General features: G+C 42.4%; 3 protein-coding genes across 3 annotated transcripts in view; all 3 read left to right on the forward strand.

The window, feature by feature from the left end:
• The first annotated feature begins 1,511 nt into the window (after positions 1 to 1,511).
• LOC133109761 (heat shock 70 kDa protein-like) lies at positions 1,512 to 4,608 on the forward strand. The gene is made up of 2 exons (XM_061219332.1): positions 1,512 to 1,738; positions 2,339 to 4,608. Exon 2 carries the CDS (start codon positions 2,366 to 2,368, stop codon positions 4,295 to 4,297), a length of 1,932 nt encoding a protein of 643 aa, XP_061075316.1. The 5' UTR covers positions 1,512 to 1,738; positions 2,339 to 2,365; the 3' UTR covers positions 4,298 to 4,608.
• A 3,876-nt stretch (positions 4,609 to 8,484) lies between these two features.
• On the forward strand, positions 8,485 to 11,709 carry LOC133109803 (heat shock 70 kDa protein-like). Its single transcript, XM_061219414.1, has 2 exons — positions 8,485 to 8,829; positions 9,438 to 11,709. Exon 2 carries the CDS (start codon positions 9,465 to 9,467, stop codon positions 11,394 to 11,396), a length of 1,932 nt encoding a protein of 643 aa, XP_061075398.1. The 5' UTR covers positions 8,485 to 8,829; positions 9,438 to 9,464; the 3' UTR covers positions 11,397 to 11,709.
• Positions 11,710 to 12,604: 895 nt separating this feature from the next.
• The window catches only part of LOC133109874 (serine/threonine-protein kinase 4-like), a 30,081-nt gene continuing 15,847 nt past the window's right edge, over positions 12,605 to 26,838 (forward strand). The window contains exons 1-9 of the mRNA XM_061219595.1: positions 12,605 to 13,208; positions 15,099 to 15,179; positions 16,556 to 16,684; positions 18,455 to 18,569; positions 18,664 to 18,828; positions 19,666 to 19,833; positions 20,501 to 20,638; positions 21,420 to 21,548; positions 22,339 to 22,525. Coding sequence (XP_061075579.1) covers positions 13,165 to 13,208; positions 15,099 to 15,179; positions 16,556 to 16,684; positions 18,455 to 18,569; positions 18,664 to 18,828; positions 19,666 to 19,833; positions 20,501 to 20,638; positions 21,420 to 21,548; positions 22,339 to 22,525 — 1,156 coding nt within the window. The 5' untranslated portion in view covers positions 12,605 to 13,164. The remainder of the gene's footprint in view (positions 13,209 to 15,098; positions 15,180 to 16,555; positions 16,685 to 18,454; positions 18,570 to 18,663; positions 18,829 to 19,665; positions 19,834 to 20,500; positions 20,639 to 21,419; positions 21,549 to 22,338; positions 22,526 to 26,838) is intronic.

Genomic DNA, 26,838 nt, shown 5'->3' on the forward strand with positions numbered 1-26,838 from the left:
GATTGATTGTTTGTGTCATCCTACGACATGAAAGACATTGTTTTAAGTATTTTGACAGACCATGAACGTTAAAATGAACTGGAGGAAAACCACCTTAATAAAAATGTGGGAGCGCATTGAACTGGTTGATTAAACACATTCAAAAAAACAAGTTCATAATAAATTCGGAGATGAAGAGAAAAACGGCAGTGAATCACGTGCTGAATTATGGCAGCTCTCAAAAATGGAGCGCCAACATACTCCATTTCACTGTCTTCCTTGTCAGCAATGGACCGATTCGCCGACACCAGGCTAACAAATAAAACTACTACTAATGCATAATCATTGTTTACAGATCTAATCATTATTGGATAGCTATCAAAAGCGCAAAACTACGAGTTTGGGGAGAGAACCGCATGCGTCTTGAACAGGTAGGCTACCTAAACGAAACCCCGCAGAACGCATTTGGAACAGGACGAGCAGATGACTGTCAGACCAAGGTATATTGCTGTTTCAATTGTCATTTAATTGTAAATAACGCGAATCAATAAAGTCACAGCGGCACGGCAATAAGAGGCCATCTTGTTAACTTTGATTTGACATATCTCGTGACGTAGGAAGTCATTCGCAGTTGCGTCTTTGTGCAACATTTATTTTTATTTTATTTATTTTATTTTATTTTATTAACACATAGCCCTGCACTATAGGCTACAGTATTAACGGTAGGCTTATAGAGGCTGAATGCATTTCAGAAGACAAATGCATGAACTGCTGCCCATGTAGTGAATTCAGTTTATTTATGTAGAATGTACTTGTATTTTTACAGTGATAGGCTATTTCGATCGGGTGATAGGGTTACGGATGTTTTATTTGTCTAAATTAAATGATCACAGTAAATACAGCTAAGCTTAAATTTACAACTGAAGAAGCAAAACTCTGTTCCGGTGCTTACATGCTTCCCAAGTGTTCCTTGTACACTAAACATCTTCTTGCGCATCGCGGCAGTGATGTCCAGTAAGAGTAGGCAGGAAAGGCAATGTCGAGCTTGCTTTCTGAAAATATCGAACAAATTACTAAATGGTGCATGACTCTGTTGTCATAAAACATTATCTGCACACTTGAAACTTTTTTGCAGGTCACTCACCACTGAGCACAATGTTCTCTGTCTTCATCTGAGAAGAGGCTGCAGCTTTGTGTCCTGTGCCTGACTGTCCTGCTGAAAGTGTGAACTGTCCCATGGCTGTTGAGTCCCCGCCAGTGAGGAATAAGTGATTTGAGCAACTTGATGTCACTGGCATCTAAGGTGTAAATATGTTACAAGTGGTCCACTCACCACGTTGCTTTTTAAAAATGATATTACCGTGCTACCGTTGTGAATAAGAATTCTGGCAATGTTACAACATGGGAGTTACACATCTTTTCAATTGTACAATCTTTGCTGTGTGGAGATGACGAAACAATAACAGTCTGCAGTGCGTGGCCCCTCCCACCACCCAGAGTTTTCTGCCTGGCTCTCGTGCTTTCGGGACAGGTCTCGTATGTTCCCGAACTCTCTTGAAGATTCGTGTCACATCTCGGAGAACATATACAGTCATTGGACGATGGAGTCGGATAATTATCGAAGAAGGGCGGGTTGTATAAAAAGAGTAGCATTCGGCCAGTGTGTTCAATCTAACGAAGAGCATATCAGAGGAAGACCGACAGAAGTTGAACAAATAAATAAGTGGGACACACACGGACAGCGAGCCTTTTACTCTCTGTAAGTACCAAATTTATTTAAGAAACGAACCAAGAAGCGCCTAGAAGCGAACGTAACTGAACGTTTTCTTGGCAATTAGACCGCCAGTCTTTTGTAAATTCTTGGTACAATATTTTTTTTCGTGTATGAAAGCCGTTGTAACTGGTCACTAGCTATCATGCCTGTTCGATTGCTATGAATGCTATTGATGTATAATACTGTTAGGTTTTAGAAAAATATAATGTAAAGATTTGCATTGACTTATCTACAGTACAAACATTTGTACACCAATTCAGTTTATGAACAGGGTTGGCAGTGTTTCTTTTGGACTTGTAACATGATGGCAAATAATGTTTTTAGAAACGTGCTTTACAGAGGCCTGTATTGTGTTTTGGAAGAATAACCTTTAAAATTTATTTTTTATGAAAGTGCATCAACCTTTAAATTTGCTTTGAAATGAGATTATTGACATTGTTCATGGGAACGGTTATTGTATTCTGTGTCTTCTGTTGTTTATGAGATGAATACAAATCTGAAACAGAAGTGAGCATATCACAAGGAATAACGCACAATGTTGAAACTGCAAATCCTGATATTTTTGTTTTTCTTTTTTTATTGTAGGACACATAGAGTATACCAATAATCAAGATGTCTTCTGCAAAAGGAGTGGCAATAGGGATTGACCTGGGAACCACCTACTCCTGTGTGGGTGTGTTTCAGCACGGAAAGGTGGAAATCATCGCCAACGACCAGGGTAACAGAACCACCCCCAGCTATGTAGCCTTCACAGACTCTGAGAGGCTCATCGGAGATGCTGCCAAGAACCAGGTGGCCATGAACCCCAATAACACCATCTTTGATGCCAAGCGGTTGATTGGCAGAAGGTTTGACGAGCCTGTTGTGCAATCTGATATGAAGCACTGGCCCTTCAAAGTAGTGAGTGATGGAGGAAAGCCCAAAGTTGAAGTGGAATACAAAGGGGAGAGTAAAGCATTCAACCCTGAAGAAATCTCCTCTATGGTGCTGGTTAAAATGAAAGAGATCGCTGAGGCCTACCTGGGGCAGAAGGTGTCAAACGCCGTCATCACCGTCCCCGCCTACTTCAATGACTCTCAGCGCCAGGCCACCAAAGATGCCGGCGCGATTTCTGGGCTCAACGTGTTGAGGATCATCAATGAGCCCACAGCAGCTGCTATTGCCTACGGCCTGGATAAAGGCAAGAGAGGGGAGCGTAACGTCCTGATCTTTGACCTGGGTGGAGGCACCTTTGACGTGTCCATCCTGACAATTGAGGATGGGATCTTTGAGGTGAAGGCCACTGCCGGTGATACGCACCTGGGTGGGGAGGACTTTGATAATCGCATGGTCACCCACTTTATGGAGGAATTCAAGAGAAAGTACAAGAAGGACATCAGTCAGAACAAGAGGGCAGTGAGGAGGCTGCGCACAGCATGTGAGAGGGCCAAGAGAACCCTGTCCTCTAGCTCGCAGGCAAGCATCGAGATCGATTCTCTCTTCGAAGGTATTGACTTCTACACATCCCTCACCCGGGCACGCTTCGAGGAGATGAACTCTGATCTCTTCAGGGGCACTCTTGAGCCTGTTGAGAAAGCCCTGAGAGATGCCAAAATGGACAAGTCACAGATCCAGGATATTGTTCTGGTCGGAGGCTCTACCCGAATTCCTAAGATCCAGAAGCTCCTGCAGGATTACTTCAACGGCAGGGAGCTGAACAAGAGCATCAACCCAGATGAAGCAGTGGCCTACGGGGCAGCTGTTCAGGCTGCCATCCTGATGGGTGACAGTTCTGAGAATGTTCAAGACCTGCTGTTGCTGGATGTGGCTCCGCTGTCTCTGGGCATTGAGACAGCAGGAGGAGTCATGACCGCTCTTATCAAGCGCAACACAACCATCCCAACCAAGCAGACCCAGACCTTTACAACCTTTGCTGACAACCAGCCCGGTGTGTTGATCCAAGTGTATGAGGGAGAGAGGGCCATGACCAAAGACAACAACCTGCTGGGCAAGTTTGAGCTTTCGGGCATCCCTCCCGCTCCACGCGGGGTCCCGCAGATTGAAGTGACATTCGACATTGACGCAAATGGCATTCTGAACGTGTCAGCAATGGACAAAAGCACGGGTAAAGAGAACAAGATCACCATCACCAATGACAAGGGTCGGCTGAGCAAAGAGGAAATCGAGAGGATGGTGCAGGAGGCCGACAAGTACAAGGCCGAGGACGACCTCCAGAGGGAAAAGATTTCTGCCAAGAACTCTCTGGAGTCCTACGCCTTCAACATGAAAACCAGTGTGCAGGATGACAATCTTAAAGGCAAGATTAGTGAGGATGACCAGAAAAAGGTTATTGAGAAGTGCAGCGATGTTATCGCCTGGCTGGAGAACAACCAATTGGCTGAAAAAGAGGAATACGAACATCAACAGAAAGAGTTGGAGAAAGTGTGTAATCCAGTCATCGCCAAGCTGTACCAGGGAGGAATGCCAACAGGAAGCTGTGGAGACCAGGCACGGTCCAGTGCAGGGTCCAGCTTTCAGGGACCCACCATTGAGGAGGTGGATTAATAATGCTGAACTACTTAACATAACAATCTGCAACACAATGGTCCTTTTTGTGATGAAAACCTGTTTGAGGGAATTTCTCTTTTGAAAAGTTTTCAAATTATGTGTTGAAATAATTATTTGCAGCTGATTTTGAAATTGGACTCAAAACGTACATGTTTTTTTATACAATGCTGCCAAATGTGCACTTTGTAAATATGAATGAATGGATGTGTTAAAATAAGTAATGGTGTGAATGTTATTCTCTTCAATTGTATGTATTTACTGTTCTTGAGATGGACTTTGGGTAATAGCAATAAATTATTTTAAAGATCTCTTTTGGATTTCATTACTTTTCTTTCTAATTTTTATTGTTCTAATTTTGTGCAAGTGTAAGTGCTCCTTTCTCCACCAGATGTCTCTAAATTACGGCTCCCCAAATCTTTTACTCTCAATGCCCCTTTACGTTCACTATTTGAGGTCTCCCATTCCATTATTCACAGTTGTCAACTTTATCAAACATACATGCACATGGAAATGTGATGTTTACAACTATGCAATCATTTTTAAACATGATATTCTGAAGTGTTAGTTTCCGTACGTAAAATCAAGTTTCATCTTGGGAAAAAATTGAGAAAGGAGATTCCTATTGTGGCAAGAAAAGAATAGGAACCCTTTGGAATTACCTGGTTTTCCGCATTAATTGGTCATAAAATAAAATCTGATCTTTATCTAAATCCCAAGTAAAGACAAACACAGTGTGCTTAGGCTAATAACACACAAAGAATTGCAATCCTTCATTTTCTTCTTGTTGAACACACTCATTAAACATTCACAGTGCTGGTGGAAAAAGTTAGTGATCCCTTGGATTTAATAAATGGTTGAACCTTGGTGTGAACCTCAAACAAGTGCTTCCCGTAGCTGTGGATCAGACCTGCACAATGTTCAGGAGGAATTTTCGACCATGCTTCCTTACAGAACTGCTTCAGCCTCGCCATGTTCTTCGGATGTCTGGTGTGAATGGCTCTTGTGTTCTTTCCGAGCAATTCCACCTTAGTTTCATCAGTTCCACAAAACATTTTCTCAGTTGTGTTGAGGAGTGTCATGGTGCTCTTTGGCAAATTCCAGGCACGCGGCAATTTTTTTGGGGGGGAGGAACAGTGGCCTGCCAAGGACACCATGCCTGTTCAATGTTTTGTGCATGGTAGACTCATGAACAGAGATGTTAACCAGTTCCACTGATCCCTTCAAGCCTTTAGCAGTCACTTACTTTCTGCGTTGTGCCTTTGGAGTCATCTTGGCTGGACACCCTCTTCTGAGCTGAGTAGCCACAGTACTAAATCATTTCCATTCATAGGCAATTTGTCTGACTGTGGACTGATGGAAATCGAAAGTCTTTGACATTACTTTGTAACCCTTTCCAGCTGAATGCAATCAAGAATTCTTTATCATAGGTCTTCTGAGATCTGTTTTTTGTGAGGCATGGTTCACATCAGCAGATACTTCCTGTGAATAGCAAACTCAAAATGTTTGAGTCAAAGGACCTCTAACGCACAACTCCAATCTCTTTTTATTGATTAGATTCCAGGTTTGTAACTCCTGACTCAAATTAGCTTTTTTTGAAGTCATTACCCTAGGGGTTCACGTACATAATATCCAGGTTACAGTTTGAAAAATGTGCATTTAAAACCTGTACCAGAATGATGGAAAGAGGAAAGTGTGGCGAAAAAAGGAACAGTCCATGATCCACAGCATACCACCTCAACTGTCAAACATGGTGGAAGTAGTGTTATGGCTTGGGCATGTATGGCTACCACTGGAACTGGTGCACTTGTGTTCATTGATGATGTCCCTGCTGACAGCAGCAGCAGGATGAATGCCAAAGTATAGAGAAATATATAAACACCCAGATCCAAGGAAATGCATCAAAACTGATTGGACGATGTTTCATCATGCAGCAGGACAATAATCCAAAACATGCAGCCAAAGCAACCAATAAATCTTTCGGGCCAAGAAGTAGAATGTTCCACTTGACATTCAGCCAAGCAATGCTCGCCTTTCCTTACCACTAAATGTACCTACTGCTTAATTTGCCTAAAAGCTAAATAGTATCTTGCACTGGTCTTGAAAACTCCCAGTGTTTCTCCCTCTGCTACATATCCTGGCAAGGTATATCACACAGCGACCACCCTCAGTGTGAAAAAATACTTCCTAATACCTGTGCAGAATTGATCCTTCGTCAATTTCCATTTGTGCCCCTTTGTTCCGCTAACCAAACTCACCCTGAAGAATCGCCTGTAGTTCACTTTGAGGCTTTTAAATTCATTAAAGGAATTAACAATCAAATCCCCCCCTAAGCATCCTTTTACTAGACTTAAAGCAACTAAGCATCTTCAGTCTATCTTCATAACGCTTATCTTTTATACATGGAATACATTTGGTTTCCCTTCTCTGAACCTTTTCCAGGATCTCTATGCCTTCTTTATAGTGCTGTCCCCAGAACTGCACACAGTACTCTTAAGTGTGGTCTAACAATGGTATTGTATATGTTATGGTTTGGGTTTTGGTGTTGGTTGCGTGTGTTTTCTGTTTCCTTTTTCTGTTTCCTCCCTGGCAGTGTGAGTGTGTGGCAGTGGGTGTGGCTGGACTGTTGGTTCTTCTACGAGGCACACCTGGCAGCAATCATCCAATTACCCCGCTCCATAAAAGCCTGGCTTCACCCCACTCCGTTGCCAAATTATTTCCGACGACAAGTCAGTATTACGGCCAGTCAATATCACAACTGCTTGTTTCCGCTCGTTGGTTTGTCTCTCGCGTTTTCCTGTTGTTTCGAAGATACCAGTACATGTTTTCTCTCACCAAATACATTTTTACTTACCTGTGTCTCTCCGTTTTCTCCCGTGCGCAGTTAGCCCGTGTGCCTCACCGCCTGGTTGAACCCTCTGGACTCAGACGCTGGTTCCCTCGTTGTGGTTATCCTGGTTCGTGGTGCCGACAGTCCGGTCCGCCCGCTGCCTTCCCCACACGCCAGCGGTTTTGTTATTTGTTTCCTTTTTGAATACATTTTAGTTGTATCTTCTCGTTCGTTGTCACTGTCTCTGCTTTGGGGTCTGAAAACATTTTACTAAACCCAGACCTAACAGTATAAGGTGAGTATAACTTCCTTAGATTTATACTCAATACTCTTGGCTTTGTATCCTAACATCCTGTTGGCCTTTTTTACTGCTACCACACATTGGCTAGAACCTGAAAGGCTTTGATCAACTGTTACCCCCAAGTCTTTTTCAACTTGAGCACTTTCCAATTTTATTCCACCCATAAAGTAATCTTGCCTTATGTTTTTATTTCCTACATGTAGATCTTTACATGCAGTTATATTGAATTGCCAGGTCTCTGCCAAATTCTGGATTCTGTTCAAATCCAATTACTTCTGGTCCTTAAAAAGGAGGGACTATGTATAAAAAGGGCTGTAATTCCTACATGGTTCACCCAATATGGGTCTAAAGATTCTCAAATTAAAGCTGAAAGTCTGCAGTTTGATCACATAGGGATGCTTCATTTCAAATGTGTCACTGTCCAAATATGTATGGACTGCGCTGTATATGGAAAAAAGCAGTTTCTTTGTGATACTTAGTACTGTTCACAGTAACTGATGTTTTATTTGTCTTAATGCAACGATCACAGTAAATACAGCTAAGCTTATATTTACAACTCTGGATATTTTCTTCTCCGGTGCTTACATGCTTCCCAAGTGTTCCTTGTTCGCTAAACAGCTTTTTGTACATCACAGCAGTGATGCCCAGTAAGAGTAGGCAGGAAAGGCAATGTCGAGCTTGCTTTCTGAAAATATCGAACAAATTATTAAATGGTGCATGACTCTGTTGTCATAAAACATTATCTGCACACTTGAAAAAATGTGTTTCTAAAAATAAACTTTTGTTGTCACTCACCACTGAGCACAATGTTCTCTGTCTTCATCTGAGAAGAGGCTGCAGCTTTGTGTCCTGTGCCTGACTGTCCTGCTGAAAGTGTGAACTGTCCCATGGCTGTTGAGTCCCCGCCAGTGAGGAATAAGTGATTTGAGCAACTTGATGTCACTGGCATCTAAGGTGTAAATATGTTACAAGTGGTCCACTCACCACGTTGCTTTTTAAAAATGATGTTACCGTGCTACCGTTGTGAATAAGAATGTTACAACATGGGAGTTGCACATCTTTTCAATTGTACAATCTTTGCTGTGTGGAGATGACGAAACAATAACAGTCTGCAGTGCGTGGCCCCTCCCACCACCCAGAGTTTTCTGCCTGGCTCTCGTGCTTTCGGGACAGGTCTCGTATGTTCCCGAACTCTCTTGAAGATTCCTGTCACATCTCAGAGAACATATACAGTCATTGGACGATGGAGTCGGATAATTATCGAAGAAGGGCGGGTTGTATAAAAAGAGTAGCATTCGGCCAGTGTGTTCAATCTAACGAAGAGCATATCAGAGGAAGACCGACAGAAGTTGAACAAATAAATAAGTGGGACACACACGGACAGCGAGCCTTTTACTCTCTGTAAGTACCAAATTTATTTAAGAAACGAACCAAGAAGCGCCTAGAAGCGAACGTAACTGAACGTTTTCTTGGCAATTAGACCGCCAGTCTGTCTGTCTGTTGTAAACTCTTGGTACAATATTTTTTTTCGTGTATGAAAGCCGTTGTAACTGGTCACTAGCTATCATGCCTGTTCGATTGCTATGAATGCTATTGATGTATAATACTGTTAGGTTTTAGAAAAATATTATGTAACGATTTGCATTGACTTATCTACAGTACAAACATTTGTACACCAATTCAATTTATGAACAGGGTTGGCAGTGTTTCTTTTGGACTTGTAACATGATGGCAAATAATGTTTTTAGAAACGTACTTTACAGAGGCCTGTATTGTGTTTTGGAAGAATAACCTTTAAACTTTATTTTTTATGAAAGTGCATCAACCTTGAAATTTGCTTTGAAATGAGATTATTGACATTGTTCATGGGAACGGTTATTGTATTCTGTGTCTTCTGTTGTTTATGAGAGGAATACAAATCTGAAACAGAAGTGAGCATATCACAAGGAATAACGCACAATGTTGAAACTGCAGATCCTGATATTTTTGTTTTTCTTTTTTTATTGTAGGACACATAGAGTATACCAATAATCAAGATGTCTTCTGCAAAAGGAGTGGCAATAGGGATTGACCTGGGAACCACCTACTCCTGTGTGGGTGTGTTTCAGCACGGAAAGGTGGAAATCATCGCCAACGACCAGGGTAACAGAACCACCCCCAGCTATGTAGCCTTCACAGACTCTGAGAGGCTCATCGGAGATGCTGCCAAGAACCAGGTGGCCATGAACCCCAATAACACCATCTTTGATGCCAAGCGGTTGATTGGCAGAAGGTTTGACGAGCCTGTTGTGCAATCTGATATGAAGCACTGGCCCTTCAAAGTAGTGAGTGATGGAGGAAAGCCCAAAGTTGAAGTGGAATACAAAGGGGAGAGTAAAGCATTCAACCCTGAAGAAATCTCCTCTATGGTGCTGGTTAAAATGAAAGAGATCGCTGAGGCCTACCTGGGGCAGAAGGTGTCAAACGCCGTCATCACCGTCCCCGCCTACTTCAATGACTCTCAGCGCCAGGCCACCAAAGATGCCGGCGCGATTTCTGGGCTCAACGTGTTGAGGATCATCAATGAGCCCACAGCAGCTGCTATTGCCTACGGCCTGGATAAAGGCAAGAGAGGGGAGCGTAACGTCCTGATCTTTGACCTGGGTGGAGGCACCTTTGACGTGTCCATCCTGACAATTGAGGATGGGATCTTTGAGGTGAAGGCCACTGCCGGTGATACGCACCTGGGTGGGGAGGACTTTGATAATCGCATGGTCACCCACTTTATGGAGGAATTCAAGAGAAAGTACAAGAAGGACATCAGTCAGAACAAGAGGGCAGTGAGGAGGCTGCGCACAGCATGTGAGAGGGCCAAGAGAACCCTGTCCTCTAGCTCGCAGGCAAGCATCGAGATCGATTCACTCTTCGAAGGTATTGACTTCCACACATCCCTCACCCGGGCACGCTTCGAGGAGATGAACTCTGATCTCTTCAGGGGCACTCTTGAGCCTGTTGAGAAAGCCCTGAGAGATGCCAAAATGGACAAGTCACAGATCCAGGATATTGTTCTGGTCGGAGGCTCTACCCGAATTCCTAAGATCCAGAAGCTCCTGCAGGATTACTTCAACGGCAGGGAGCTGAACAAGAGCATCAACCCAGATGAAGCAGTGGCCTACGGGGCAGCTGTTCAGGCTGCCATCCTGATGGGTGACAGTTCTGAGAATGTTCAAGACCTGCTGTTGTTGGATGTGGCTCCGCTGTCTCTGGGCATTGAGACAGCAGGAGGAGTCATGACCGCTCTTATCAAGCGCAACACAACCATCCCAACCAAGCAGACCCAGACCTTTACAACCTTTGCTGACAACCAGCCCGGTGTGTTGATCCAAGTGTATGAGGGAGAGAGGGCCATGACCAAAGACAACAACCTGCTGGGCAAGTTTGAGCTTTCGGGCATCCCTCCCGCTCCACGCGGGGTCCCGCAGATTGAAGTGACATTCGACATTGACGCAAATGGCATTCTGAACGTGTCAGCAATGGACAAAAGCACGGGTAAAGAGAACAAGATCACCATCACCAATGACAAGGGTCGGCTGAGCAAAGAGGAAATCGAGAGGATGGTGCAGGAGGCCGACAAGTACAAGGCCGAGGACGACCTCCAGAGGGAAAAGATTTCTGCCAAGAACTCTCTGGAGTCCTACGCCTTCAACATGAAAACCAGTGTGCAGGATGACAATCTTAAAGGCAAGATTAGTGAGGATGACCAGAAAAAGGTTATTGAGAAGTGCAGCGAGGTTATCGCCTGGCTGGAGAACAACCAATTGGCTGAAAAAGAGGAATACGAACATCAACAGAAAGAGTTGGAGAAAGTGTGTAATCCAGTCATCGCCAAGCTGTACCAGGGAGGAATGCCAACAGGAAGCTGTGGAGACCAGGCACGGTCCAGTGCAGGGTCCAGCTTTCAGGGACCCACCATTGAGGAGGTGGATTAATAATGCTGAACTACTTAACATAACAATCTGCAACACAATGGTCCTTTTTGTGATGAAAACCTGTTTGAGGGAATTTCTCTTTTGAAAAGTTTTCAAATTATGTGTTGAAATAATTATTTGCAGCTGATTTTGAAACTGGACTCAAAACGTACATGTTTTTTTTACACAATGCTGCCAAATGTGCACTTTGTAAATATGAATGAATGGAAGTGTTAAAATAAGTAATGGTGTGAATGTTATTCTCTTCAATTTTATTTATTTACTGTTCTTGAGATGGACTTTGGGTAATAGCAATAAATTATTTTAAAGATTTCTTTTGGATTTCATTACTTTTCTTTCAAATTTTTAGTGTTCTAATTTTGTGCAAGTGTAAGTGCTCCTTTCTCCACCAGATGTCTCTAAATTACGGCTCCCCAAATCTTTTACTCTCAATGCCCATTTATGTCCACTATTTGAGGTCTCCCATTCCATTATTCACAGTTGTCAACTTTATCAAACATACATGCACATGGAAATGTGATGTTTACAACTATGCAATCATTTTTAAACATGATATTCTCAAGTGTTAGTTTCCGTACGTAAAATCAAGTTTCATCTTGGGAAAAAATTGAGAAAGGAGATTCCTATTGTGGCAAGAAAAGAATAGGAACCCTTTGGAATTACCTGGTTTTCCGCATTAATTGGTCATAAAATAAAATCTGATCTTTATCTAAGTCACAAGTATAGGCAAAGACAGTGTGTTTAAGATAATAACACACAGACCCTTGTAATCCTTTATTTCTTTATTGAAGACAGCCATTAAACATTCACAGCGCTGGTGGAAAAAGTTAGTGAGCCCTTGGATTTAATAAATGGTCAAACCTACTCAACGCAATAGTGTGCACCAGAATGAACTTATTTGTTTATGAAAATCTGTTTCACAGGATTTTCCCTGAGAAGTTTCTATATAATTTGTTGACATGGTTAACAGATTATTTTTTTCAGCTGTTCTATGTTCTGCAGATTCTATTCTTATAGGGAATGTTTCGGTTTTCAGTATTACGTATGCTTTGAATGGATTTTTTTTACTGACAGGGGGCCTCAACATAACGGGCCCTTGGTTGGAAAACACGGCACGACAGCGCTCTCTACTTGCCACTTCATGCTAAAACTGTCTTTGTTCAGTTCCACACCCCTTCCGCCCAATTATAGCAGTCCGACATGCTTCCTGTTTCCACAGTCAGTCAGTGATGCGGAAGATCAATGAAGAGAAACAGTAAAACTGCGAAATATTAACGAAGTCAAGGATACCGGACTGGGCGCTTGGAGTGAGAGTACGGGGCTTGAGAGATGACACCTATAGCCCCCTTCACAAGATAGTTAACAATACGTAATCTGCCTGTTTTAACTTACACGAAAATGGAGCCAAGCAATTTACAGTAACCAGCTAGCTAGTTGCTAGCCCAGGTGAACTTAATGTTCTGAAGCCGGTCAGGACAAAGCGCATAAATATACCGCTGATGTTAACGCACAAACAATTTGTGCTTATGGTCAGTGTTTTTTAAAACGTTGAACGTTAACTAGCTTGCTAGAAACGTAGGCTACATCAGTTGTTAAACAGACAAATGAGCTTACCGGGTATCAGTCGGTAGATACCCAAGTTGTGTAGCTAAGTCCCTAGCAGGTCTAGCTAGCCTAGCAAGCTAGTGCCAGCCTGCTAGTTTGCTGGGCAAGATATAACTAGCTAGCTGAGTTACACATACAAGCAATATTTACAAAAAAATACGCTATGGAGAACAAGGACAAAGTACAACTGAGGACTCACCCACGCAGGTAACAGCAGTTCCACCGTTTGCACGCTATCACACTAGGTTTGTTCGCTAGTAAGCTAACGTTACCTATTTAGTTGGAGCTAGCTACAGTACGTTTTGATGACTGACATGGTAAGTTATTGTTAAATTGGCTTTATAACTAGCTATAGTCGCTTTTACGTTTATTTATCTGGTGAGTTTTTGAAACGTGAATGAACTCGTATTGTTAGCTATTTAAATGATATAGCCCAGCTAACGTTAGCTATCAAATGGGGAACTATATCGTTCGCGGACGTTACTTTGTGCCATTAAGTTACTAGCTAGCTATACGAGAGAGACTAGACACTTTGTTAGCACTATTTTTTTCATGTCAGCCGTTTTTGCTAATCCTACTGCTAATATTTGTCCATAGCAACACAGTGCACTTCGTACGCAAATAATGCCTGAACTTAAGTAGGTTACATTTTATTCACTAGCCTGCGTTCTAAATTTATTCGGTAGTTCAGGCAACTTACCGAACTGATCACCGATTTGTCATTGGAGGAGGCTCGCTAAATTAGGGATAACAAGGTATGAGTTGCTACATTGTTCTTCAATTCGTAACAAGCATCGTTCGATGCGGACTCTGTGTTCTTCTTGTAAAAAATAAGCCCCCAAAAAAACAGGTTAACAGTTATGAGGTTCTAACATTTATTGGCATTCTGGTTGCAGGGACTATCTTGCTGTTTTGTGGCGCGGAAAAGAGAGAGTTCAATCGGCTTGCCTCTGCTTGTTATGGAATGTGTGCAGCATTGAATACAGTATTGAATTTAAACCTTCCACCGTTTTATCCGAAATGGATCGAAGCATAGTAATTTTCGTCTATCAAATTTCACAGGATGCGAAAACATAGACTGGAATTATGATGTACTATGTACCCACACTAGTAGTACTCAGTACTAATGTATATGATGCATCTTGCTTTTGCATTCTAGGTTTAGGGCGTATAACACGCAATTTCACCAGCACAACTGATTTGATCTGTAGTGTTTATAGTGTGATGACAGGAGTTTTCGTTTGGACACTGCTGAGAAATGATGGCAGTCTTTTCAGTGACAGCTTTGGAAGAATTTTTAGGATGGTAACCATGGCAAGGACCTTTTACAAACCACAAAATGCTTAAGTTTTTTTCTGTCTCTACACTGTACCTCCCTTTTCTGACCCAATGAGCCCCCTGGGCGACATGGCTCAGGCAGTAAGAGCAGTCGTCTGGCAGGAGGGTTGCCGGTTCGATCCCCCGCCCGGGCTGTGTCGAAGTGTCCCTGAGCAAGACACCTAACCCCTAAATGCTCCTGACGAGCTGGTCGGTGCCTTGCATGGCAGCCAATCGCCGTTGGTGTGTGAGTGTGTGTATGAATGGGTGAATGAGAAGCATCAATTGTACAGCGCTTTGGATAAAGGCGCTATATAAATGCCAACCATTTAACATTTACCCCCCTGTAATGTTATCGGGTGCTTACAGCACCAAGAAAGTATGCCTGTCCTTATTAACACACTTCCTCTGAATGACCTCACAAACAAATCTTACAAAATTGTCCTGGCCATTTCAAATAATTATGGCAAGAAACCTCAGACTAAAATGCTACTGTTGTGTACATTTCTTAAATATAATGACAACCTTAACATGTGAACAATGGCACACTGCTCACCATTTTCTTGGCCACTATGAATAATGGCTCTATTTGTAAAAACTGGTTAGGATGATCCTAAGTTTTTCTACACAAATTCAACCGCTATGCTGCAGGACGATTCAATTAGCCAAGCTGTATTCCCTTCTGTAACTGTTTGTGAACTAAACCCTGTCAGCAGCCATTATCTTAGTGGTGTCATTGCATAACTACAGTGAAGTGTCGTCATGTCGTTCTCCCCTCAGACAGCTGAAGAAGCTCAGTGAGGACAGTTTGACCAAGCAGCCTGAGGAGGTGTTTGATATGCTGGAGAAGCTGGGTGAAGGGTGAGTACCGGAGGCTCAGAGCAACTTGGTCACAGCTCTGGGGCTCAGGGCATATCCCTATAATTAGGATATAGGAATAGCTATATATATCCAGATAATCCTGTTGCCATATAATTACCTGCTTGTAGCCATGTATTTTCTTTTAATTTTTATCTTTTTATTTTACGACTTTTATAATTTTACTGTGTTTTGCTGTTAGTGTGAATAGGTACATTTATGTTCTCAATTACTTTTACTGGTTAAAAGTGGTAAAATAATTATTTAGCTTTGTGCACCTTCTTGCTGCAGATGTGGATGGTGAAATGATAGCTGCCTCATAAACATCATAGTATACAGAATAATAAAAGATCCTACATTACGACATGGCAACTACATCAATTAGTAGTTATCCTGGGTGATAGAACTGACCTCATGCATCATGTATCTATTTATGTCCCTTCTTATTGGGGCCCCTTGCTTTCAAAAGCAACTGATGGAATTTGAGATTTGACCATTGGAAACTGACTTTCTGCTGTGAAATCAGTGTGAGGTTACCACAGCAGGAAGCCATGCACACTGGTTGACCAGCGAGTACATGTTAAAACAGCAGGCACGAGGCAATTGGAGATCACTGCTGGGCATGTTATTACCTGTTAAACTGCTGCTACGTCGGTCAAAGTGGATGTGTGTGTTAAGTACCAAACCAGACTGCTCTCACACTTATGGCCACTTTCAGAACCGCAGAAGTTGATAAGCATTGTCACAAAGTTTTACCCCGAAAAGTTCATTTAATTAACATAAGACCTGTTAACCTATGTTTGCAGGTATGTGGGATATGTGGCTTTTGAACATCTGCATCTGCTCAGCTGTGTATTTCTGTCCCTGCTGTGCCCCAGGCCTTATGCACAGGGTCTTACACTTTCCATTTCCTGTTTCTCAACTTCCTGTTCAGTCTGTTTTAGCGTGTCTGAAAGTGACCCTCCCTGCCAGCATTGCAGTCTTACTGCTCCGCACATACTCACGTTCATAGCTTTCTCACCTAATTTCTCTTATAAGGGAAGCATAATTAAAATTATGTCTTTACTCTACAAGTTATAGCACTATAGGCATTTATCTCCACTATGAATGTGGAGCACTCAAGTCTTTTTTTTGGGCCTGATTCAATCTTCCCAACACAACATGGGTTTTGCTATGACTACGTTAAAAGGGGTTGAGGCATGATCAAATTATGGAACTGTTTTTGAAATAAAAACTTTCTGAAATAAAACATTCAATATATTAAAATATATATATTGAATATTTGTGCTGGGTATCTGAAGAGGAATATTGTGCTAGGATCCATTGGCACATGAAAGCAGAGCTTTGCTCATTGAGGATTGTCATCCTTTGTTGTCTAGGTCTTATGGAAGCGTGTTTAAGGCCCACTATAAGGAGACCGGTGAGATTGTGGCCATAAAGCAGGTTCCTGTGGAATCTGACCTACAGGAAATCATCAAAGAGATCTCCATCATGCAGCAGTGTGACAGGTGAACCACATGCCACTGTTATTCTCATTACTGTCACTGTTATTCTCATTACTATTCCTGATATTTCCATTACTATTCCTGATATTCCAATCGGTCTTCTTTTTATTCCCATCAATTATCACTTATAGCATTGTAGCCTTGGAAGGTCGTTGCATATTTAGAGGCAAAAAGGGTAAATAATATTGCTAGACAGGGGGGCATGGGACTGGAAATTAGTAAGCAACATTGGTAGCAATCTCCAGGTTCCGCAGATTATTGTTTCAACCTCCCTGAGACCTGATATGTTTTTGCACAGCAGATAGTGTACTTAATTGAGTTAACAGTGCCGTGTGAGGATGCTATTGAGGAAGCGTTGGAGTGGAAGAAACTACAGTACTCCAGTTTGGTTGCTGAGGCGCGGGAGCACAGGTGGCAAGCGTATGTGAGACCTGTAGAACTAGGTGCTTGAGGGTTTGTGGCCAAGTCAGCGACATCGCTCCTTTTGGAATTTGATGTTCGCGTTCAATCTCTCAGGAAAGCAGTTAAAGGGCAATCTGAAGCAGCTGAAAGAGCAAGTCAGTGGTTGTGGATAAAGAGAGGATGGGCTAGTTTGGGGGCATCTTAACCTAGATGATGGCTAGCAGATAAGGCTAGTGGTTATATGAGAAAGGTATGGGACTGGTGGCATTGGGCATGCATTAACAGTGCCAGTGAGGTTATAACCGTAGTCACTGAGGAGGTGCATGTTGTACTGGTAGCCTGTGCATGGTGTGTACTATTTTTTGGCAGTATTGTTGTTCAGGATATTAATGGGTGGGATGATTAGTGTATTGGCAGTGTATTGTTCTGGATCTGGTTGGCAGGTAAAGCTGGTTATTTCTGATTATTTAGAAATCCAGCTGGGACCAGTGGCACTGAGCATGCATTAACGGTGCCAGTGGGGTCATCACAACCTTAGTAACCAGGGAGGTCTGTGTGGTACTGTGCTTGGGGCACACTAGTGGAAGTGCTTGACTGTAGGCATGAGGTGATATGCAATGTTTGGTCTTACTCATCATGTTTAGTGTCCACTCCTATGTTCACCATAAATGGTCAGAAAATGGTCCCATTGAGCCTGTTTAGCATATTCCCCATATCCATAAGGTAGAATGTTGGCTGGAGTCAATCACTATAGCAGTGAATACTGTCAGTTCAGAGGTCATGCCAACTGTAATGGTATGGATGCAGTGAGGACACACTTAATGTTTCACATATGGCTTCTGCATGTTGGCTTATTTTTGGTTGAAAAATAATCTTAAACTTGTTTTTTTTGATCACATGAGCTTTATTTTATCTACTGTTGGGACAAAATGGGGGTTAGATGCAGTATATCCTAATATGTAGAACTAGTGCTGATGCAGCCTACTCATTTGATAATTTTCAGCTGCCGATTGGCTGCATTTCCAGTTGCCTCTGAAGTGATGTTTACTACCACAGCAATTATAATTAAAGAGAAAATGAAGGAAAGAGGCACTACACCACACGGTGGCAATGGTTGATATTGTACGACAATATGACAGGAAGGTGACAATAACATAAATAACCGTACATTACAACAGTAGTATGCAGAAGAGCATCTCTGAACACACAACGTGTCAAACCTCTTTAAGTGGATAGGCTCCTTGGTATTGCATACCATTTCTATATCGCAGTTCCTTTGTTTTGGAAATTAAGTGTGCTTCTATTTCCTTCATTGATTGTATGGTTCCCTATTGCATGGCGGTAATCTTAATGTTTCCCTGGCGTTGGCAGTCCACATGTCGTCAAGTACTATGGGAGTTATTTCAAGGACAGCGATTTATGGATCGTGATGGAGTTTTGTGGCGCCGGCTCCATCCTGGACATCATTCGCCTGCGGAACAAAACGGTGAGGTCTTAGTCAAAGGCCACCGGAACTCCATCACAAACTAAAGCTGATGCCTCCCTAAACAGCTGTACCCTTGCTCCCATCCCGAATGCAGTTAACTGAAGAAGAGATCGCGACTGTGGTGCAGTCGACGCTGAAGGGGTTGGAGTACCTTCACTTCATGAGGAAGATCCACCGGGACATCAAGGCTGGGAACATCCTCCTGAACGCCCAGGGGCAGGCCAAGCTGGCCGACTTTGGTGTGGCGGGACAGCTCACGGTATGGGTCTGCCCACAGGACATCTATGCACCCCAAATGCTAGATTCCTTCTCCTATTAACCCAAAATCAGGATCCCATATCCCTTGTTCAATTATTGAAACATTTTCTCATCACCAATTTATTAGAACATTTACCAAAGCACGAATGGCCTTTTAATATCATGAAAGTGATTTATTAACACTGGTTCATTGTTCATTTGAATAGGCAATAGTCACAGAAGAAGCTATGAGTGGTATTTGGGTTCCCAGCTCCTTTTAACTCCAAAGTTCTACGTTTACAAATCTGATTTCTTGGCAAATCTGGAACCTGATGTATTTAATGATTGTAGATTAAAATCATGAAATCGGATAGGAACGGGATGCCCAATTCTCATTTGAATCGCATTTTGACGTACTCCGGTTAGATTCCACTGGTATCTCGTATGTCATCTGAATCATCTTACATCCTTTCCTCTCACCAGCATTTTACTGGTAAATAACATCCCACAATATGCATGTTTAAGTTAACACTCCGGGTGTTATGCTGCTGGTTGTCAGGTTGGATGGAACACTGGCCACAACAATCAATACAAATGGACCACCAATACAGGGCTCTAGGTTATCATTTTCTCCAAGGAGTGTGTGTGCTCCTAAATTGAGAAATATAAGAGCACTCTAATGCGTCCCAATTGGCGGGTTCGCTCCTAGATCGTTTTCTCAGTCAGCACACATTCAAAATCAAGTGTAAACAGACAGCCTCCTAAATCGGATATGTAGAAATCTGGTTTGCTGTCCACATTGGACGGAGAGTAAAGAGGACCTCATTTTAATGTCTCTTCTGTCCTGCCCTCTTCACAGGACACAATGGCCAAGCGGAACACGGTCATAGGAACGCCCTTCTGGATGGCCCCAGAGGTGATCCAGGAGACCGGGTACAACTGCCTGGCAGACATCTGGTCCCTGGGCATCACTGCCATAGAAATGGCGGAGGGCAAACCCCCGTACGCAGACATCCATCCCATGAGAGTAAGTCACCCGGCCGCGGTCTGGTTCAGTAGCACAAGACAACACTAGGGGATTATCTGAGAATTTCCCAGATGTTGAAGGAATTTTATTAGATTTAATTTACGTCACTCTCGGTGTTGATGGACAGCGTTTCACTTCCCAGCAAGCCATTGACACAGCGCTTTGTGTTGCCATTCAGCATAGCTGTGGTATGTCATTGCGTGACACAACATCTCAACTAGATATTATAGACATGTGTAGGAGTATGCTTGTGATGGAAATTTGAAACCCAGCCAGGTACCATGATCTACCTCTGGCAAGGCTTGACCTTAATAATTTTGTGCCTTGCCATGATTGAAGAATTGAAAACATCTTTAAAAGGATTGGTGATTTCTTTTTGCACTGAATCCCTTGAGTTTTTGTACAGCAATGGAGGAAGATAAAGTGACACATGTAGGTCTCCACTAGGATTTGAAACCAAACTGGCAAGAGACAGCGTCATGCGTTCCCAAACCTCAGTTTTATCAGAGTTACATTGCTTTACTTGCTAATATATGGGCTGCAAGGCTGTGGCTGAAGAAATCTAAACACTGAGCGACAGTCATTTGGAAACATGATCATCCTTCTGCTTTGACAGAATTTAATTGATTGTTTTTTACATTTTTTTGTTTTTTTAAAACCCTCACAGGCCATATTCATGATCCCCACCAACCCTCCACCCACACTCCGAAACCCGAAACAGTGGTCTGAACCGTTTCTGGATTTTGTCTGTCAGTGCTTGGTGAAGAACCCTGAGAACCGTGCTCCAGCCACAAAGCTGCTGCAGGTACGCAAAATGGAGTCTGCTTTACTCCAGTGCTCTCCCTGGATAATGCTGTCCCCACACACTATCCCACTGTGCACTGACACCCGCATGTACAGATTGAGGAAGAATTGGTTTCAGCTTGTTTTTAAACAATTTGTAGTCAATTCTTTATAATCATAGGAACATACAGTGCTGTGCAAAAGTCTTAGGCACCTGTATAACATTCTGTACAGATAAGATTCTTGAAAAAATAATTCAATGAAAGGTCCTAAATAAACATACTATACATTTTACACTACATTTGTGTAATTTGGCAGAATAGTTAAAAACTAAATCAAATCACATTTTTGTGACCATCTAGACAATCGGCAGGGAGGTTGTTCCAAGCATGAACTTGCCACAGTTCTTCTGCAGACTTTGGTTGGCTCCTTGCTTCTGATCTCAGACAGCCTTGATCACATTTCTATGTAAAAAGTAGTCAATTGCTTACAGTAATGTGTTAAAATTAAATACAAAAATCTCAAAAAATTTCAAATGTGTTGTGCCAACACTAACACACAAAAAAATAAAGATCAGTATCGAAAATCAAGAAATCGGAAGCTCCCGGATGATCAGTTCAAAAACACAAAAAATATGCGCGTGGGCCGAATCTCCACCCTTCAAAAATTGTGCCCCTTGCTTGTTTCGCTTGTGTGTGCATCATATTGCGGAAGCTAACCTCAGCTTGTCTTTAGAAGAATATGAATGGCTGTGTTCAAACTCGGCTCTTGTTCTGTTTTGTCTCCTGGGTGGTTGGCTCCAGCACCCTTTCATTAAAAACGCCAAGTCCAACAGCATCCTGAAAGCGCTGATCACAGATGCCATGGAGATCAAGCTGAAGAAAATGGAAGCCCAGCAGCGAGAGCAGGACCAGGAGGATGAGGAGAACTCGGTGTGTTACATGTCTGATGTCATAGGCCTCTAGTAAAACAATTTTCTGACCTCTTTTTTTCATAGATCCCTGTTACAACCATTTCTGGTAATGTAGAGCAGGAGGCTGCCTATCGCAGTTGATTATACAGTTAACCTACCTCATATGGTTAACTGTGTAATCAATTCCAGGGTTGCAGCTCCCTGCCTTTGAGCCCTGTTACAACTATGCCTGATGTCATACAGCCCTGTTACGATTGTATGATGTCATAAACCCCTAGTGTTATGCAGCCCAGTTACAGCTGTATTAGAACTGTGTCTGATGTCATCAGGCCTCGTTACAGCTGCACATCATAGAGCCATGTTCCAGCTGTGTGATGTCATAAACCCCAGTTAGAACTGTGTCTGATGTCATCGAGCCTCATTACAGCTGTACATCATAGAGCCATGTTCCAGCTGTGTGATGTCATAAACCCCAGTTAGAACTGTGTCTGATGTCATCGAGCCTCATTACAGCTGTACATCATAGAGCCATGTTCCAGCTGTGTGATGTCATAAACCCCAGTTAGAACTGTGTCTGATGTCATCGAGCCTCATTGCAGCTGTACATCATAGAGCCATGTTGAAACTATATGATGTCATAGAGCCCTGTGGCAGATGACACTAGACCATCCCACCTACACTTCTGGATGTCAGTTGATTTGCCTCAGTCTCCATGGGAGAGCACCTCAGCTGGATTTTGACATGTGTGGCCCATGTGTGGTGTGCGTGTGTGTGAGAGTGCATTGAGCGGTGTGGCTTTGTGTCCCCAGGATGACGACGAGGTGGACCAGGGGACGATGGTCCGAGCAGCACCCTCAGACTCCGGGACCATACGGGCAGCAGGCTCCCTGGGGGAACCCGTCCGCACGCTGATCGAGCACGACGGCACCATGGTGTCACAGATGGGCACCATGGTGATCAACTCTGACGACGAAGACGACGCAGGCACCATGAAACGTAAGAGGGACCGCACGACCATATCACGATTAGCACCCCACTCTGACTCCAAACTTCTCCAGCCCGCAACCTATTTAAAAGTATTTGTCACCCACCCATTATTCGAACATAGACTATGTTTAAGACGCTGTGTCAGGACTGCGTGTGCGTTGTAGTCATGTGGCTGTCACAAATGCCTGTGGAAGGTGTGTTATATTTTTTCTCCCGAGCCCACTCTTTGATATACACTACTTAAGAGGCGTTACCCATCAGTACACATTAGCCACTTGCATCCTTGTAGCTTTGACCATATGATATCACGGGTGCTATCCTCCCAGGGACCTGCAGGGAGATGTTTACTTTGCCTTTAAACAGCTGCATTTTTTACACAAGTACATTCGAGGAGGAAAGGACTGATTATATATGTGTGAAGGCTACCGCTGGGCTTCTGTATTCTTTTTTTTGTTAGTTTTGTTTTCTCCAAATGAGCCATTGAGCTTGACATTGATTACAGTGTGTGTCATCTGATAGGGTGCTATTATGTGATGCATTGGCAGAACTCTGGGGCAGGTGCAGCCCTGCTGATGTTCTGGCTGTGTCCACAAGGTGTCCTCAGACTTGTGGCTTTCCGCGTTCGGGCTTCATGTGGACTGGTTTACAGGCATACTGAGTCCATTCTCACTCCTCTATCGGTCCAGAGTTGATGGTCCTGTAAGATAATAACACAGTCCTTGCCTATGGCCGCTTGCATTATGTGTAATGCTGCAATTAGCAATGCTGTCTATTTTAAAATAAAACATTGCTGGCATTTTTTCATTTTTCTAGACGGCAAGCAAAACTTTGAAAAATTTATTTTTTATGAAAAAATGATCTGAAATGTTTTCATACAGCCAGCGGAAATGGCTGAAGTTTTTCTTTCTTTATGCTGGACGCGTCCCTAATGCAGCACGATGAGCTTTTAGTGTGTAACCCCTGCTGCCGCCTCAGGCCTTGCTGAGCAACCCGTCCCGGTAACGTTCTTCCCTCGTTCACATCTCACTGGTCAGCCAGATGTACTTTGAAACTGTGAATTGAAAATGAATGAGCTGACAGAGAACGTGATGGATTTAAACTCTCAATGGAGGACTATGAGGAGAGCGTGTTCAGTGCTTCAGTCTACATATATCTAATTTCTGTATGGATCATTGGGCAATAGGCACATTTGCTATTATTATTGGTAGAAAATATAAATAATCATATTGTTTTATTATATTATCACCGAAATATCCACTAGTTGTAACATCAGTTAACGTGGAATTGCCCTACAGTTTAAAGTCCATTTAAACCGAATTCCAGGATGTGATTTAAGAAGTAGACGAACAATAGCTGTTAAGGGAACAGCAGCACTGTTAACTGTAAAGGAAAATGAACCAATAAATGAAAGCCAGCATGTGGGAATGAAGCAAGTGAAAAAAACCCATCAAATGAATACAGGCTTTTATGTAAGGATGCCTGCCTAAACTACAAGAAACCTAGCAGATGCAAGGCTGCTGTTGTAAAATCAGCTCTGTTTTTGATAAACAACAGGCTCTGTCTCACGGCAGATAAGAATAATATTTAGGAGAAGAAATGACATAATGGAAGAAGAGGGAAGAAAAGTATGACCAACCGTCGCTGAAGCTTGCATTTCAATCCATATCCTATTGAGGATGGGCACTGGATTAGCACAGTCACCTGACTGCTGTTACTGGTGGTGGTTAATTGCGACCCTTATGATGGCACTTGGTTTCCCTAAAACAAGCAGAGGAAGGAAAGTTAACAAGGACGGAATGTTTAACAAAAAAAAGACTACGAGTGTACCTGTATCCATTTATTTGTGGTCAAAAAAAATAACTTGTTAAAAAACAAAAAAGTATATTGTCTTATAGAGGGAACCCCCCCCCCCCCCCTCCTCTGTAAAATGAGTAAACCCAAATGACATGCATTTCTCATTAAGCTTGTAATCAATGATGGGGCAGTCCCCTCAGCAAAAGAGCTTATGCAGATGAGAAGTACATGCCACACGCTATTAATCCACATAAAGAAAATTAAAAGGGACTGGCTGAGTCAGCTGACGGCGTCTGAGGTCCCAGATGAGTGAACAGATGGCACAGATAATTATGTTTTGCATATTTCGTTTAGCAAGGGAAATGCATCGCGTATGATTTGAAATAATTCCTCATTGCACTTTGCTGATGTAAATTACTGTTCCGTTGTGGACGACCTCAAGTAATGGCTGCTGGTCTTTGAGGTGGGTTTCAACAATATGACCGCATTAATCATGGATAATGCAACTTGAAAGCATACCAGGAAACCCTCAAAGGCTTCACGCCAAATGCAATCCATTTAACCTGCGATGCCCACATTGTGGCAATGGTGTGTGGCGTTTGGCCAAGCAATTTCTCCAAAGTTGACAAACTCATGGGAGTAGTTAAAATGTTTTTAAGCATTGTTCAATCACTAAGTTGCACTGCGCTGCACTTCTAAAGATCAAAGTAATGGAGCAAGGTTCAAGACTACCAATAAAACGTCTACCTGAGCTATACAAACAAGATCGGGCATTTGGTATTTTGCTGTGTCATGTCATTCCTAGTACCTGGTGATGACCATCTCCCCAAATACTGCAGAGTCTGGATAGCTCCCAGGGTTGCTGTGCAACTGCAGTTTCGGTGCCCAGCCAGCACTTGAGCTCATGAGGCCACTTCTAGAGAGATTTTTTCTTGGTTTTGGAATCTTTCCTGGTGCTGGATGGTGCAAATTGTGGACTCGCATTAATTCCAATGAAGGCCAAATAACAAATATATTTGCAAGGCATCTGCCTATACTCTAACATAAACACTACTCTGTAGCGTTGTGTGTGTACATCAATGACACAAGCCTCCATCTGAACATTTGCTGTCATATTTTTACTACTTCAAGGAGGCTATGTGGTCTGAAATATTTCTTACTTCAAAGAAACTACAAAGTGATACCTCTGAGGTCAATTAAGTGATCATTAGACCAAAGGTTATAATTTGATGGGGAACTGTTAAAAACGAACAAAAGAACAGAAAGCTCTATTGACCTCATATTCTCTGAGGAAGATATGGCGGCCTGTAGGATAGTGGTTCAGGTACATGGCTGGGACCTGCAAGGTAGTGTAGCCACAATAAGATCCACACAGCTGTTGGGCCCTTGAGTAAGGCCCTTAACTCATTGCTCCAGGGGAGGATTGTCTCCTGCTTCGTCTAAATCAACTATAAGTTGCTTTGGATAAAAGTGTTAGGCAAATGACATGCAAAAGATATGGTGACATTCAGACGTCTTTCAGGAAATTGCCATAATATGTTGCCTGTTTTGTAATTTTGTAGTCTAAATGTATCGCCTACTTATAGTATGGTATATTATATACTTTGAATGCATAAATGTTGTCAAGCTACTGCGCCTAGCGTCAAAGAATATTTTGAAAGGTTGATGCATTAAGTACGTGTATGTTTCATTTAAAAATATCAAAGTGTCAATTGAAAAAACTACTCGAAATTCAAGGGAAATTAATAGCATTTTTTTTTTATGCATAGTGGTGCAAAACAGGTGCCCTAGTGCAAGTTGCATAAAGAAAAATATTAAATTAGACAGTGGTCAAAGGATCATCAGTACTGTAGAACAAAATAAATAAAAACGGTTAAATGCACACTTAATGACAGGACATTGCATTCACATGTCGTTGATGAAGTATACAGTATATAGCTGAATGCAGTAATTTGTTGGTTCAATTAGGATTATCAATCAATCAATTGTGATAGGCACGATATCAAAGATCTTATATCGAAACACCATCATGGTTATATAAAGAAGCAAACGGTTGTTTTTTTAAATGCTTCTGACATGTTGGCCCGCAAACATGCATACATATACATATATAGCCTATGTAGTTGTATAGATGCATTGAGAAAATGAATTCATATAAACACTGATGTGTGCAGATGCACCCTTAGTAGAGATATAAAGAGAACATGCAAGATTCATTCTTCATCATGGCCATATGGATGCACTTTAAATACAAAAAAAAAAGTCTTTAAATAAAAAGAAAAATCCACCTGCTTTCAGACTATAAGACGTTGTTCAATGTTAGTGTATCTCAATGCCACAAATAGTAAATTCAGCAACCAAATAATGTCCTTCTTGAAAGTGTTCATGTCTATTCTGCAAATTCCACTTCTGTGTTCGTACAGTACAAAGGATAGTCCTTTAGCTATCTCGGCTGCTTTTCCCTTGAATTCTGAGTGGTGTGCAAGTTTTATACTGCAAATGCGCCAAAACCCCTGTGCACTTAAAAT

This window comes from Conger conger, chromosome 14 (genome assembly GCF_963514075.1).
Source record: "Conger conger chromosome 14, fConCon1.1, whole genome shotgun sequence".
Classification (NCBI taxonomy): Eukaryota; Metazoa; Chordata; class Actinopteri; order Anguilliformes; family Congridae; genus Conger; species Conger conger.

Coding starts and splice junctions, on each gene's coding strand:
- LOC133109761 (XM_061219332.1), top strand. CDS start 2,366: ATGTCTTCTGCAAAAGGAGTGGCAATAGGGATTGACCTGGGAACCACC.
- LOC133109803 (XM_061219414.1), top strand. CDS start 9,465: ATGTCTTCTGCAAAAGGAGTGGCAATAGGGATTGACCTGGGAACCACC.